General features: G+C 54.4%; 1 protein-coding gene across 2 annotated transcripts in view; it reads left to right on the top strand.

The window, feature by feature from the left end:
* POLR3A (RNA polymerase III subunit A) overlaps positions 1 to 9,242 on the top strand; it is a 49,854-nt gene extending 40,612 nt beyond the window's left edge. For both annotated transcript variants that reach the window (XM_008269916.4, XM_002718399.5), the window contains 9 exons: positions 34 to 116; positions 664 to 834; positions 2,153 to 2,246; positions 2,443 to 2,535; positions 4,121 to 4,285; positions 4,716 to 4,880; positions 5,135 to 5,266; positions 6,293 to 6,425; positions 8,632 to 9,242. In XM_008269916.4, coding sequence (XP_008268138.1) covers positions 34 to 116; positions 664 to 834; positions 2,153 to 2,246; positions 2,443 to 2,535; positions 4,121 to 4,285; positions 4,716 to 4,880; positions 5,135 to 5,266; positions 6,293 to 6,425; positions 8,632 to 8,780 — 1,185 coding nt within the window. In that variant the 3' untranslated portion in view covers positions 8,781 to 9,242. The remainder of the gene's footprint in view (positions 1 to 33; positions 117 to 663; positions 835 to 2,152; positions 2,247 to 2,442; positions 2,536 to 4,120; positions 4,286 to 4,715; positions 4,881 to 5,134; positions 5,267 to 6,292; positions 6,426 to 8,631) is intronic.
* The last annotated feature ends 5,019 nt before the right edge of the window (positions 9,243 to 14,261 follow it).

Genomic DNA, 14,261 nt, shown 5'->3' with positions numbered 1-14,261 from the left:
GCCCTAACTCTGCACTTGGCATTGTTCTTCCAGCCCCGTGTGCTGTACCAGCTGGACCGGATCACCCCCACCCAAATAGAAAAGTTTCTGGAGACCTGTCGGGACAAGTACATGAGGTGGGGGGCTACTTTCTGGACTGCTGGGCATCGCATGGGTCTCCCACCTCCCCTGTTTCCCCAGGGGTAAAGAATCCTGTGCCAGCACAACTTAGTAACTGCCAGTACTAGAGCAGATTCTGTCACCTCAGATCTAAGGACTCCAGTGCATTGCTTGACCAGATGCTGTAAAATATATGGAATTAACCGCATAGAAATGTCCCCAGAAGAAATTCCTGACACGTGCGGCAGGTGCCAGTACTCTGCCTTCTGTGCCACTGGGCAGGAGACCTCGGGTCTTTTCCAGGCCACAGATGTCCAGCCCGTTCGTCACATGCTGACCACGAGTAGCCACGCAGAATTCAGCTGCACAGTCATCTGCTTTGATCTTCCAGTTCCCCCATCTGCGCCTATTGCTGATCAATGCAAGGCTCTTACTCCATCTCAAATGCAGCCTAGCCCATTGCCAATTCCATCCTGACCCTGGTGGCGTCTGCTTATTTTCTGTTAAGAGGGGTCACCAGGAACCTGATGATTTCATCTTTGTCGTGTTGCCTTTTCCCTCCAGAGCACAGATGGAGCCGGGGTCTGCAGTGGGTGCATTGTGCGCCCAGAGTATTGGGGAGCCAGGCACCCAGATGACCCTGAAGACTTTCCACTTTGCAGGCGTGGCCTCCATGAACATCACCCTGGGCGTGCCTCGCATCAAAGAGATCATCAATGCTTCCAAGGCCATCAGGTTGGCTCCCTTGGTCCCACACACATCTGTCCTATCCCTGGAGAAGCAGTGAGCCTTGTGTTGCACGCATGCCTATGATGCTCTCCTGGGACAGTGTCTCACACTCTGGACAGCACGCTTGCTGCACCAATCCCGTTTTAGTTTTGTAAAAAGTCACTCAGAAGCATAAGTTGAAACTGCATATAGTCAGAATGGAAGCAATGGCTTTTTATGGACACAAGTCAGATAATAGAAAGAAGTGAAAGTGACTAGGAAAATTGGAGCCATATGTCAGTGGAGGTTTCATCTTTTTGATGTCATTGCTCCCAGCCTGAATAGGCCCGACCGGTATGTCTGTCGGTTGGCCTGTGGTCAGACTCTGCAACATACACACACCCCGCAGTAGTTTCATGATAGGACTGGTAGGTGATCTGAGGCTAGAAGAAATCAAAATACATCACAGTGTTTTTGATGAGAAAAATCATTTCTTCCATGATCTCACTACAAAAATGAGAATGCATGGCATTTTTTTTTTTAAGATTTATTTATTTTATCTGAAAGGCAGAGTAACAGAGGTCTTCCATCTGCTGGTTCACTCCCCAATTGGCTGCAACGGCCAGAACTGCATCAATCCAAAGCCAGGAGCCAGGAGCTTCTTCCAGGTCTTCCATACGGGTGCAGGGGCCCACGGATTTGTTTTCATAGGCCATAGCAGAGAGCTGGATAGGAAGTAGAACAGCCAGGACTCAAACCAGCACCCATATGGGATGCCAGCACTGCAGGCAGTGGCTTTACCTACTGTGCCACAGCGCCGGCCCCAATGCATGGCATTTAATCAGATAGCTACACTTACTTCTAGAACAGTCACCGTGGATGTCCAGGGAGTTAGGAGTGCTGCCTGCCTCCCTGGCCTGGTCAGGTGAGTCCCAGGAATATGTGTTCAGGGTACACGTCCAGGACAGTAAGGATGGAGGCTGATGGATTTTGCTTGGAGGAGCCAGAGGTGTGCCTGGACAGCTGTGGTACCTGAAAGGTCGGTTCACGCAGGGAACAGAACTAAATAACTGCTCTGAGGACCAAAGAGAAAGTGGTAGGGCTCACTCTAAGGAAGAGTTTTCTGAAAGCCTTTTCATTTCTCTGGTGGAGAAATGCCTGGGGAGCTCCCAGAATAGTAAGTCTAAATGAGAACGTGCACAGCCCTTCGCGGCATGTCCGACACACAGGGAGCACTCAGGGAAGGGCAGCTGCGGCGCTTGCCCAGTCTTCAGTGTTACAAAGCTGTCGTCCTCAAGCAGGCCCCGGCCGTGTGCCGTAATCGTTTCTCCCTTGCCTGCCACAGCACTCCCATTATCACAGCACAGCTGGACAAGGACGACGACGCGGACTACGCGCGCCTCGTGAAGGGGAGAATTGAGAAAACCCTCTTGGGGGAGGTAAGAAATCCCTCTTGGAAACCAGAAAACTGGATCAGCAGTGTCGTAAGAAGTTTAAGAGCGGCCACTGTGTGTGGACCCATCAGTCACGGCCACACTATTCCTGCTCTCTAAAAAATACATTGAAAAGGCAGGAAGCCGTCTGCTCTTAGGGGAGGGAAGGACTGATGACCGTTCTGACATTTTGCCACTGCAGATTTCGGAGTACATCGAAGAAGTGTTTCTTCCTGATGACTGCTTTATTCTCGTCAAGCTCTCCCTGGAGCGGATTAGGCTGCTGAGACTGGAAGTGAGTCACGTGATTAAGTGGTAGAGGAAGGAAGTCATCCTGCTAGTGCCAAGACAGGTGCTGATAAAGCAGGGTGACAGGGAGCGCTGCAGAGGCTCTGTCCCGTGTCTGGCGTTGGATTCTGTTGTACCTTCTCGTTCTCTCTTGCTGCACCTGAGTTGGGGTGGGTGTTCCACCTATCAGCAAAGATCCCCAAGTCCTCCATCAGAGTCTCTGTGTGCCCAGCTGAACTCCTCACTCCACTTTCCTGCTACTGCAGACCCTTGGAGCAGTGGTGATGGCGCAGGTAACTGTGTTCCTCACACCCGTGTAGGAGACCGGGGTGGAGTTCTTGGCTCCTGGGACCATCATGAGCATTTAGGGAATGAACCAGACCAAAAATAGAATGGGAATTCTATCTTAGAAAACAATAAAACTAAAAAAAAAAATATTTAAAGCCCACTCCTGACAAAAGCTGTGTAATAAGACTTGGGACTTCAGCTGCAACCCCGTGGCGTGTTTTGTGATAACGGGTCACCTCATCCACCTTCCCAGTTTCTGGAAGGACCCTAGGGCCAGCTGTGTCTTCCTCACCTCTAGGCTCCCAGTGCAACAGTTGGTTGGGTCAGTGGATGATTTTTTTTTTCTACTCATCTGAAAGAATGACAGAGAGAGAGAGAGAGATCTTCATCTGCTGGTTCACTCTCCAAATGCCCACAATAGTCAGGGTTGGGCCAGGCCAAAACCAGGAGCCTGAAACTCCATCTGGATCTCTCATTTGGGTGGCAGGGCCCCAAGTACTTGAGCAATCTCCTGCTTCCTCCCAGGATGTAGTAGCAGGAAGACGAATTGGAGGCCAAGGCTCCGCGACTCAATGCCAGGCGCTCTGATACGGACACAAGTGTCCCAAGTGGTGGCTTAACCCCCGGCTTGTCCCAGTGAATAGTTTTTGTTGTGTAGATGAACCTAACTTGTTACACTGGCATTGATGAATAGGTGAAGCTAAAAGAGGAGCAGCCTTTCTCAGACTCGGGCAAGGTACACGCTGTGAACTGAGTCATGTCCTGGCACCCTCCTCGTAGGGAGTTACACCTGAATTAGTCTTTAAAACACATTCTCTCAAGTGTGAAATCCATGTGCTGCCCGTGTGACTGTTGACTCAAGTCTGGCAGTCAGTTCTCCAGAGTGGGGACTGCTAGAGCATGTCCCTAGCTGCCTGCCTGGGGCTCTGTTACCAGAAGAGCATGTGGCACATGGACAGCCATGGTGATGGCAGATAGTGGGGTGCTCCACTGAGGCTGGATGCGTCCTGGCCTCCAGCCACCGTGGAGCCACCCAGAGGCAGCACGGGCCTCCCTGAGTCGAGCATGAGTTCTCAACAGGGCGAATAGTGGTTCTTGGGGGGAAAAACACCTACTAGTTTGATGCGTAAAGCACAGATACACAATACGTAAACAGGTATGTGCATAATAACATTTTTGTGGTTTAGAGGGAGGAAAGGGTCTAAAAAGGGTTCTTAGAGGGGCAGTAATGAAATACATGGTGAAAAGCGTGTGGTTGAAGCCTGCAGACCTGTGTCCATAACAGCTGCTGGGTTGCCGTGCAGGTGAACGCTGAGACCGTGCGCTATTCCATCTGCACATCCAAGCTGCGCGTGAAGCCGGGCGACGTGGCCGTTCACGGCGAGGCCGTGGTGTGTGTCACCCCCAGAGAGAACAGCAAGAGCTCCATGTACTACGTACTACAGTTCCTGAAGGAGGATCTCCCCAAGGTGAGGCAGGAGTCGCACTGCCAGAGAGCCTGTGTTTACCTGGAGTGGGAACACCCAGGAGTGGGAACCCTAGGGACTTTGTTCATGACCCACACTGGGGACGGCGCCCATTTCTTTGTTTCTCCTCGGCCCCATCCCTAAGGGATCAGTCGGGTTCTTTTTATTTGCACACCATCCCCGCCCATCGGGCTCTGCCATGCTCTCTAGTGCAGCTGATGGTGGATTGGGGCATAGCCCTTGACCCCCCAAGGTACACCACAGGCAGTTGGGTTTAAAGTGTTACTGGTGACCTCTGCCAAGCACTGGGGTGAGAAGCCCCAGCCCCAGGGCCTCCCCTTCCCTGCTGTTAAGCTGTTGTGATTTGAGGCTCTCAGGTTGGTGGGGCCATGGATGTCGCAGTGTGCAGAGCCCGCCATGTCTCTGAATCCAGGTGGTGGTACAGGGCATCCCAGAAGTCTCCAGAGCTGTCATTCACATTGACGAGCAGAGCGGGAAGGAGAAGTACAAGCTGCTGGTGGAAGGCGATAACCTGCGGGCAGTCATGGCCACCCACGGCGTGCGGGGCACCAGAACCACCTCCAACAACACGTATGAGGTATCGCCCACCCCTCAGTGTCCACTCAGGGTCCTACTGGCTCCCTCATGCCGCTTGCTGGCCCCCGGCTCGCTCCCAGCACAGCTCACTGAGCCTTCTGTTTGCACTGGGTTTACCACGAGGAATGGCGTAAAATCCACTTCTGGGAAACAGTGCAGGCTGGCCTTGAACCTGCAGGGCAGAGAAGGAAGTGGGTAGACATGGAGGCACCGTTCCCAGAAATCTCCACTCGCACTCACCGCAGCTCTCCACAGGTGGAGAAGACACTGGGCATCGAGGCTGCCCGGACCACCATCATCAATGAGATCCAGTACACGATGGTCAACCACGGCATGAGCATCGACAGGAGGCACGTCATGCTGCTCTCCGACCTGATGACCTACAAGGTGTGTGGGCGGGGCCTCTGCAGATCACTCTCCGGAGGAGAGAGACACGTGGAGTGCCCTGGAGAGGAAACCAGAAACCAGAACTCGGTGGGGCTGGATGTCATGTGAACTCTCAGCGGGAGAACCGCAGCGTCACGGCACCCCCGGGCCACGTTGGCGAAGTGCGGAGCCCTGCCTGGCCATGGCTCTTGTCCACCTCTGGATTTTAGCTAGTGCCCAGCTAGCCTTTGCCCAGAGCCCAGAGGGCCCATGCTGAGCGAGGTGTTTATTCCCTGTCTGGTCCTCTGCATAACTTCTGTGAGCATTTCTAGGAGGAAATTAGGTTAGCAGGATCTGAAGCAGGAGGCTGAGGAGTGGGGTGCTAAGGCTAGGCACTTAATTTTTTCTGGTGGTTTCTTTTTTTTTTTTTTTTTCCCAAAATAATGCTTTCCCTCCAGCAGCGCTATGGGGCAGTGGGCTTTCCTGTGCTGTGTTACAGGGCATTCAGAAACCAGCTGAGGGTGGCCAGTTTCTCACCCCCACGAGGGAAAGGCTGCCTCCCAGTCCGCCTCCCCAGGCTTGTTCTGGACACGCAGCTCCTCTGTGTGCGCAGTGTGCGGTGTGCATGGGATGTGTAACCTTGTAAATATTTCCCTGTCCCACAGCCTTTACAAACACTTCTGTAGTGACGGTGCACACTTTCATCCTTGGAATGAAAGGCCCTACATGTAACGAGTTCTTTTCCTACTGGAGTCTTATTCTTCTTTGAGCCATACTGAACACCTTCAGAAGCGTTCCCGTTCTCTGCAGGGAGAGTCCCAGGTCTCTGTTAGGTCGGGGGTGGGACACCCCGAGCCAGCAGCGGCTCACCTCCTCATGGGCACAGAGGCTGGACGCATAGCCACTGAGGTCCCTTTCAGACCTGCTTTTGCAGCTTGAACTGCCTCTTGGCTGATGCAGGTTTGCTCTGTCGAAGGGCAGCACAGTGCTTTAAACGAGCTCTTGGCAGTGGCCCGAGTGCCTCTGACCCTCTGTCTCCTGGTGCAGGGGGAAGTCCTGGGCATCACCCGGTTTGGCCTGGCCAAGATGAAGGAGAGTGTGCTGATGCTGGCGTCCTTCGAGAAGACCGCTGACCATCTCTTCGACGCTGCCTACTTTGGCCAGAAGGACTCCGTCTGTGGTAGGTTTGGCGTGTCAAGGAGTGCAGTCAGAGGCCTGCCTTATTTACAGCAGGGACCGTGGCTGGATTCTAGGGATACCCAGGGAGTCAACTAAGGCAGAGCTTTAGTTTTTTGGTTTCTTTAAATTTATTTGGGAGGCAGAGTTACAGAGAGGGATCTTCCATCTGCTGGTTTGCTCCTCAAATACCCACAACAGCCAGGGCTGGGCCTGACTGAAGTCAAGATTCAGGAGCTTCATCCTGGTCTCCCGCATGGGAACAGGGATACAAGCACTTGGGTCATCTCCCGCTGCTTTCCCAGGTGCATTAGCAGGGAGCTGGATCGCAAGTGGAGCAGCCAGGATTCAAACCAGCACCGATATGGGATGCCAGTGCCACAGGCAGCTTAACCCACTATACTACAACACCAGCCTCCAGAGCCTTACTGTTTTAAGAATAAGGCACAGGTCATAGCATCGGAACCCATCAGTCTTGCACCTTGCATCTCCTCCATGAGGCAGTGCAGTTTTTGGTTCAAGAAGGAAAGGTCGAGCCTAGGCTGGTGGAAAGTTTTCCTGAAGTTGTAGTTGGCCACACGACCCAGCTCCCTCTGTGTGATGCCAGCGTTGCAGGAGAGAGGCAGTGTTGCAGCCGCCCAGGTGGTGGCCAGAAAGGCAGTGGGCACCTTTTTACATCTGTTGAGCCCTCTGCCAGGCACATGGATACAGTGTCTCAACCCACTGTGATGTGTGTGGTCAGTCCTGTCTCAAGCGAGCAGAGCAAGTGGCCTCATCACTGTTGCCCAGGCCAATGGCAGGATCACACCCTTGTGCATACCTTCAACCTGCCCACTCCACAGAGCCCCCTCTGGAGGCAGTGTACTGGCCTGGCCGAGAGGGAGCATGAGCAGGAACTGTCACCTCAGTGTCTGAATGACCTGCTGCCTCCCCTGAAGACTGGGGCCGGGGAAGGGGTTGGGGCCCAGGAGGGTCCATAAGCTGTCGGGGTCATGTGCCGTTGAGGCCCAAGCAGGGATTTAGAGCCTGGCCACCATTCTCAAACCAGAGTTGTGCTTCCCGTTAGCCACGTTCTGCCACCTCTTAAGCAGTTGCGTGGATTTGTGAACTGCACAGTGGTCAGGTGAGGCCTCATGCGGAGCATACGATTATTTTTTGTCCCTAAGATGCAGACGAGAGATGGAAGGAAAGAGAAATTACATGATTATTTAAGCTAAGGGTAAACGAAGAAAAGCAGCAGAGGTTCAGGAGGGCCAGAGGGAGGTGTACTTAGCAGAAGAGGGCAAGGCCAAGGCAACATGAAGAGCAAGTCTGCCTGACACGCAGGAGGAAGTGCCAGTCCCTCAACCCTGACACCAGGAGGCTGGGCCCCTGCTACCTCTCCAGCGCTGACCCTCTAGGGACCTGGCCTAGTCCCTCACCCACTTTGAAGTGGCCTCCTCCTCTTGGTCCCTCTGCACATCGTAACCCCCACTAACCTTCACTCCGCGTAGGGTTTTAATTTGGTTGTTTGCCTCTCTGCTTCCCCATTAGCACAAAGCCTGGCACGTAAACGCCAAAGCCTGATGCAGGGCCAACATTTGTGTCTGGTTAGAGCTGAAATGGAGCTTGGAGAAAGAATCTGCACCGCCCCTTCTGTAACTCCATAGGAACCATGCCTTCTGAATGTTTCTCATTAGGGCTGAGGGTCCCCATGGCCCGGCTCGGGGGCTGTGAAGGCTGGCCCGGCCCCTTCCCCCGGCCACAGCTGACAGCTGTCTGTGGTCTCCTAGGGCAGTATCATCTGCTCACTACTGTGCCCCATTGTTTGCTTTTTCTTCTAAGGCCCAAGCTGAGGAAGTGTGGGGTGAGCCTCATTCAGTATCCTTGAATCTGAGTTGAGCGTTCTCAAAGGCAGGGCCCACAGGGTGCCTGTGACTCAGATGGGAGAGGAGAACCGGCTGGGCTGACCCAGTCTCCAAGCTGTGGGCTGGAAGCCGGTGCTGTCCTTCCCCGAAGGTGCCGAAGTCCTCGCACCTGCCCAGGAGCACAGCGCCGAGCTGTGTTCCACGGCCACTTGCAGACAGGAAGGAAGATAAGCTGTCCAAGTTGAGCCAGCTGATGGAGTGGAGCTGGGGGCCAGACCCCGACTCCCTGCTGCCTGAATCACGTCTCCGTCCCGACGGCCCCTGTGTAGACAGGCTCTCTGATCTCCGCTCTGCTTGTTGCAGGGGTGTCCGAGTGCATCATCATGGGAATCCCGATGAACATCGGCACCGGCCTCTTCAAGCTGCTCCACAAGGCCAACAGGGACCCCAACCCTCCCAGAAGGCCCTTGATCTTCGACACAAGCGAGTTCCACATCCCCCTTGTCACGTAGTCCCGGGGAGGAGGAACCTTTCCCGGCCTCAGCTGCTTGTCCTGTCTGCAACTGACTGGGAGAGCTTTGTGCTCCCCGGGACAGAGGCCCTGATGTCCCCGCCTGTGCCAGACGGCAGAGAAGGCCTCTGCATCCCAGGAGCAGCTCCTCCCCGAGGGGGAGCGGCCCACACCGGTGACCCTGCCTGCACCACGCTGCTTGGAGAGAACTGAGGGTTTTATTGTTTGTTTGAAACTCAATGTACAGATGGCTCCACACTGCCTGCCCATCCCTAGGCTGGGGAGGAGACCCCAGTTGGGCGTTGCTGCACATCTGTCCGTCAGCTCCCACTGGTGTCTTCACAGCTGGCTGGGAGCCAGGTCTGAGCCCCGCACAGGCCAGGCCACATTCCTGGTCTCTCCTTTCCTTAGTCGGGCTGGAATCTCATTATGTGACGTGCTCCTTAATATACTGCTTCCGTTACTTATTTGTTCCATTTGAGAGAGTTAGAATTTTTGCTTTTTACTTTTGAACCCAAGAAGCTACAGAAACTGGGAAAGCCAGCACAGAAGTGCCACAGAAAAACTGGTCAAGCAGAGGGAACCGTCTAGGATTCGTAACCGGGCTGAGCCTGTGGGGAGGCCCGAGCTGCACTGAAATGTCTTTGTGGACGCCTCTGACTATCCTGTTGTGTTCATCGACCTCTGACCCCTTCGGGACAGGGCTCTCTCTTGTGACAAACCAAACCCATTCTTCTTGACCACAGGGCTTGCCGAGGTGGACGTGGGATGGCTTGGAGCTTTTGGGGAAGGTTGGTCCGGGCCACTGCACCTCCTTGTGCTGGCGTCCACGCCATCCGCACGTTTGGTGCAGAACTGGTGGCTATGCAATGCCCCAGAGGTGCTGATGGGAGAGGGACTAGCATAGGTCCAGGAAGACACCAGCTGTAAGGAATAAAAGGGTCACGGAGACGGGCAGGAGGGTTGGGCATCAGCTGGAGCTGAGGTCATGCACCAATTGGCCACTGTAGGCTTCTTGGGCGGCATCCACCTCCTGTGACAACAGAAGGCAGGGACTCCTGGAAGACGCGTGGTCGCCACCTGCTCAGGCTCTGCTGCTCACTGCAGCGTTGCTGGGGGAGGCTAAGGCGGCTGAGGGGCTTTCATGCTCCACAGGAAGGAAACGTAAGCAGCTTGTCTTCAGACAGTGTGTTCTTTGTCCTGTCCTGAGCTTGCTCCGTGGCGTTGGCCAGGGGCCAGCGAGAGCAGTGGAGAGGGCTGTAGCACCCTCCTTGGAAAGAACAGCGTCCATTCCCAGTGCTGGCACCTTTTCTGGCCCTTCCTTCCTCCCCAAGGGGGGCCCTCCCCAGCCACGGCCCCTTGGCTGGGAGTGACACAATGGTCACAAGTGGGGACTTGACCCTCCTGTGTGGCCCCGTGCACTGGGGCAGGTTCGTTTGTGAAATGACACGGTCAACCTGTAAGAAACAGCGGCCCATACCTAGGAGGCAGGATTTGATTGTGGAAGTGAAACAACCAGTATGGATTAAAGAGATGGGTACAATAAGAGAAAAAATAGGGGAGGTGCATGAACTTGAGTAATCTATAGATTGCATGTTCCTGAGTTCAAGGTAACGCTGCTGAGGTTCGTGGCGGGTGGCAGAATGAGCGTTTTCCCCCATACTGTGGGGTTCTGAATTAGAAGTCCTGACCTTCAGCCATTGCTCAGGTGAAATCTCGCATCAGGACGTGTGGTTGGACCCTGAGTTCTCCCTGTGCCCACAGTGATAGGAAAACGCCATCCGTGGTCCCTGATGTTTGGCCCCCTGTATCTTGGAACTGAGCCAGCCTGGTTCATGACAAAGGATGGAGCTGTTAATAAGGGCTGACTCAGTGTTTCCACTGGAGCCAGCCGCCCAGGGCACTGCTGCTCTCACGCAACCCAGGGGAGAGCCACAGAGGGCGCCCACCCCCCGCAGCTGCCAGCCTGGGAAAGACGCCATGGGCCTGATGAGATCCAGAGGCAGTGGGGTGCACGCATTGGGCGCGGAGGGGCACAGGCTGCTGGCCTCTGCTGACACCTTAGGGAGGAGCTCTAAAGACGGCACCACCGCCTCCTGCTTGGGCCTGTGAGACAGGTGTGGCTGGTGGGTGCAAGTCTGCACTCCAGAACCAGCTGGCCTCGGGGTGGGCAGTTACAGAGGAGCACGTCTCCCAGGTGCCCTGGTCCTGCCAGCCCTGCTGTGACCTGTGACACGGGCCACACTGAGCAGTACCCCATTCTGTGCCCCTCCTGCATCCCATGCTGAGTGCTGAAACCCCAGGCCTCTGCCCGGGCACGGGGCTCCATGCCAGCACAGAGCACCATGACCAGGCAGCAGTGCCATCTTAAGAGCTCAGTGGAGGGCTGAGACTTTGTTCTCACCTACTGGGAAGACTGAAGAGAAACACATTTTGAGTTCTGTCTCACCCTCGAAAATGTCCTTGTTTCTGACCAACCATCCGTGCACTCTGCCCTTTTGCATCTTTTGTACAAAGGGAACTAAGCTAGCCCCCACGTGGTCCGATCCTTTGTGGGCGGGGTTGTGTTCTGGCATCTCGGCGTCTGTCAGTTGTCATGGAGCCAGGTTCCAGTTACAGTGCAGCGCCATGTGGATTCAGAGTCATGTCTGAACCTGACACTGAACAGTGGTTGCTTCCCTTGAATTCTTACTGTGCCTTGGCAGACCACTTTATTTTTCTACCGAAACTCAGAAGGAAAACCTGCTGCCTCTGAAGCTGGGAGAGTCATCCCTGTGGGTTATGAATGAAGCAAGGCAGTTGGGCTCCACACAGACTTAGCTCTGACTCAGCTAAGAAACATTGCCCCCCACCAGCGCTCCTCTGCTCACCGTCCTTCCCACCCTCGCCACCTAGAAGCTGGGAAGCAGGGGCGGCCCTGTGGTGTGGGGGATTCAGCTCCAGCAGGACATGCCACCTGACCAGGGTGAGCCACCTCGCGAAACCATCCCTTAATTCCACAGAGACAAAGGGCCTGCTCTAGCCAAGGCGTTTCACAGTGCTGGGAGCGCAGCAGTAAACACAATAGGTGCTTCAGGTATTGATCCAGCTGCGAAGACCCCAGCAGATGGGGTCAGAGCCTCAGGCTGCGCCGGACAGGAAAAGGCCCCTGTGTGCTGCAGCCCTCTGGTCCTAACTGCCCCCACAAGGCCTTCAGGCCCCTAATTTGGCCTCCTTCCCTTAGGTTTGGGTTCCTGAGGGTGTGTCCTGAGCCGAGGCCACAGCCTGCAGTCACTGGGAAAGGATGCTGCCCGCCATCCCCACCCCGGCCTCCTGCAAGGGTTGGGGTGTGAATCACTTCTGCTCTGTGCCTGGCTGCACTGTGCACTGGCTGTGCCTGTGCCCGTGCCCGGCTGCACTGGGCACCTGGGGAATGACCGTGCCTGGTCAGTGTCCTCTCTGTAAGAGCCTGGACTCTGCTGTCAAAGTCCCAGGATTCAAATCGCAGTTCCCTTCTCTGGGGACTTGGAACCCATGGCAACCCCTCCTGCCCTCACTTTGCTGGTTTCTAAGAAAACCTGAGTAGTGTCTACCTCGGTCGGGGTCAGTGAAGTTTAATGGTGATATCTCAGATCAAGGTTTTAGTACAGTGTTTGGCGCACTGTCCACACTGAATGTTTTTTAAGATAATTTGAATGGAAAGATTTACTTGAGGGGCCAGTGTGGTCCAGCAAGTTAAGCCACTATATGCAGTGCCAGATTACCACATGAGCACCTGTTCGAGTCCTGGCTGGTCCGCTTCCAATCCAGCTCCCTGCTAATGTGCCTGGGAAAGCAGTACAAGATGGCCCAAGTGCTTGGGTCCCTGCACCCATGTGGGAGACCCGGAAGAAGCTCCTGGCTTCAGCATGGCCCAGCCCTGGTTGCTGTGGCCATTTGGGGACTGAACCAGCAGATGGAAGATATCTCTCTCTCTCTCTCTCTTTCTGCCTCCCCCCCCCCCCCAGTAACTCCACCTCCCAAATAAAAAAAGTCTATAGAAAGATTTATTTGAAAGAGGAAAAGAGATCTTCCACTTGCTGGTTTACTCCCCAGATGGCCACAACAGCCAATGCTGGTGTGAGCCCATGCCAGGAGCCAGGAACTGTGTCCAGAGCCCCTACGTGGGTGGTAGGGATCCATGCACTTGGGTCATCTGATGCTGCCTCCAGGTGCGTTAGCAGAGAGCTGGTTCAGAAGCAGAGCAGCTGAGACTCAAACTGGCGCCCCCATAGGGGATGTGGGTTTCCCCAGCAGCACTTCAACCTGCTGCACCACGATGCCTGCCTCTGTGTCAAATATTTGCAGTTGCAGTGAATGTTAGTATTTCTGCTGAAAAACATGCTCTGTGAACGGGAGACCAGTACTCTGCTCTCCTTGTTTTAACTGGAGAAGTTGGGCGACCTCATGCTCTGGTTCGCTCTCCAGATGCCCTCACTGGCTGGGCTGGAGCCCTGGCCCTTTTTAATTCACCCAAGCTGGGCCATCTTTGTGGCCCTGGGAGTCCGGCCTCCCTGGACACAGCGCGTGTCTCACCATCTGCTCAGTCGGTAGATCCTTAGGAGTGTTTGTCACTGGGAGGAGGACGGCTGTGACACTGGCAGGTGAATTGCTAGAGGCTAGAATATGTGAATTGGGAACTTGATGTGGATGGGATCTGGTTCATGAGTGGTTAAGACCAGGACAATTCATAGTGACAGGTTTTTCAGAGGGAGAGATGGGAGTTGACTCGATCATCTATTCAGGTCTGTCATGTAAGAGGATTTCCCAGAAAGGGGAACTTGACTTTCTCTTAAGAAGCTGGTTAAGTGGCCGGCGCTGTGGTGCAGGGGTAAAGCCGCTGCCTTCAGTTCAGGCATGCCGTATGGCCGCCGGTTCAAGACTGGGCTGCTCCACTTCCGATCCAGTTCTCTGCTATGGCCTAGAAAAGCAGTAGAAGATGGCCCAAGTCCTTGGGCTCCTGCACCCTTGTGGGAGGCCCGGCCGAAGCTCCTGGCTCCTGGCTTCAGATCAGCGCAGCTCCGGCTGATACGGCCATCTGGGAGTGAACCAGTGGATGGAAGACCTCTCTCTCTCTATCTCCTCTCTCTGTGTAACTCTTAACTTTCAAGTAAATAAAATAAATCTTAAAAAAAAAAAAAAAAGCTGGTTAAGATGGTTGCCTCTGGGGACAGACCGACCCAGGGTGACTTAAAGAGAGAGGAAGTGGCGTACTTTTCACTCTGTTGTACCTTTCTGATTTTGTACCTTCTGAGGTTTTTTTTTTTTTTTTTTTTTTTTTTTAAGCTCAGTCCCTGACAGTGGTGAGGAAGTCACAGCACCTTGGAGCTTAGCTGGTTCCAGGAAATCCCAGGTGCTCTGAAGGGAAAATGCCCTCCCAGGGGCCCCGGTGAGGCCACGGGTCCCTAAGACTTCCCTTGCTGACCCAAGGCCCCAGCAGGCATGCCGGGCCTGGGAACAGCAG

This window comes from Oryctolagus cuniculus, chromosome 15, assembly GCF_964237555.1.
Source record: "Oryctolagus cuniculus chromosome 15, mOryCun1.1, whole genome shotgun sequence".
Taxonomy (NCBI): Eukaryota; Metazoa; Chordata; class Mammalia; order Lagomorpha; family Leporidae; genus Oryctolagus; species Oryctolagus cuniculus.
Note: the sequence above shows the minus strand (reverse complement) of the source record. Positions and strands in the feature narration are given on the sequence as shown.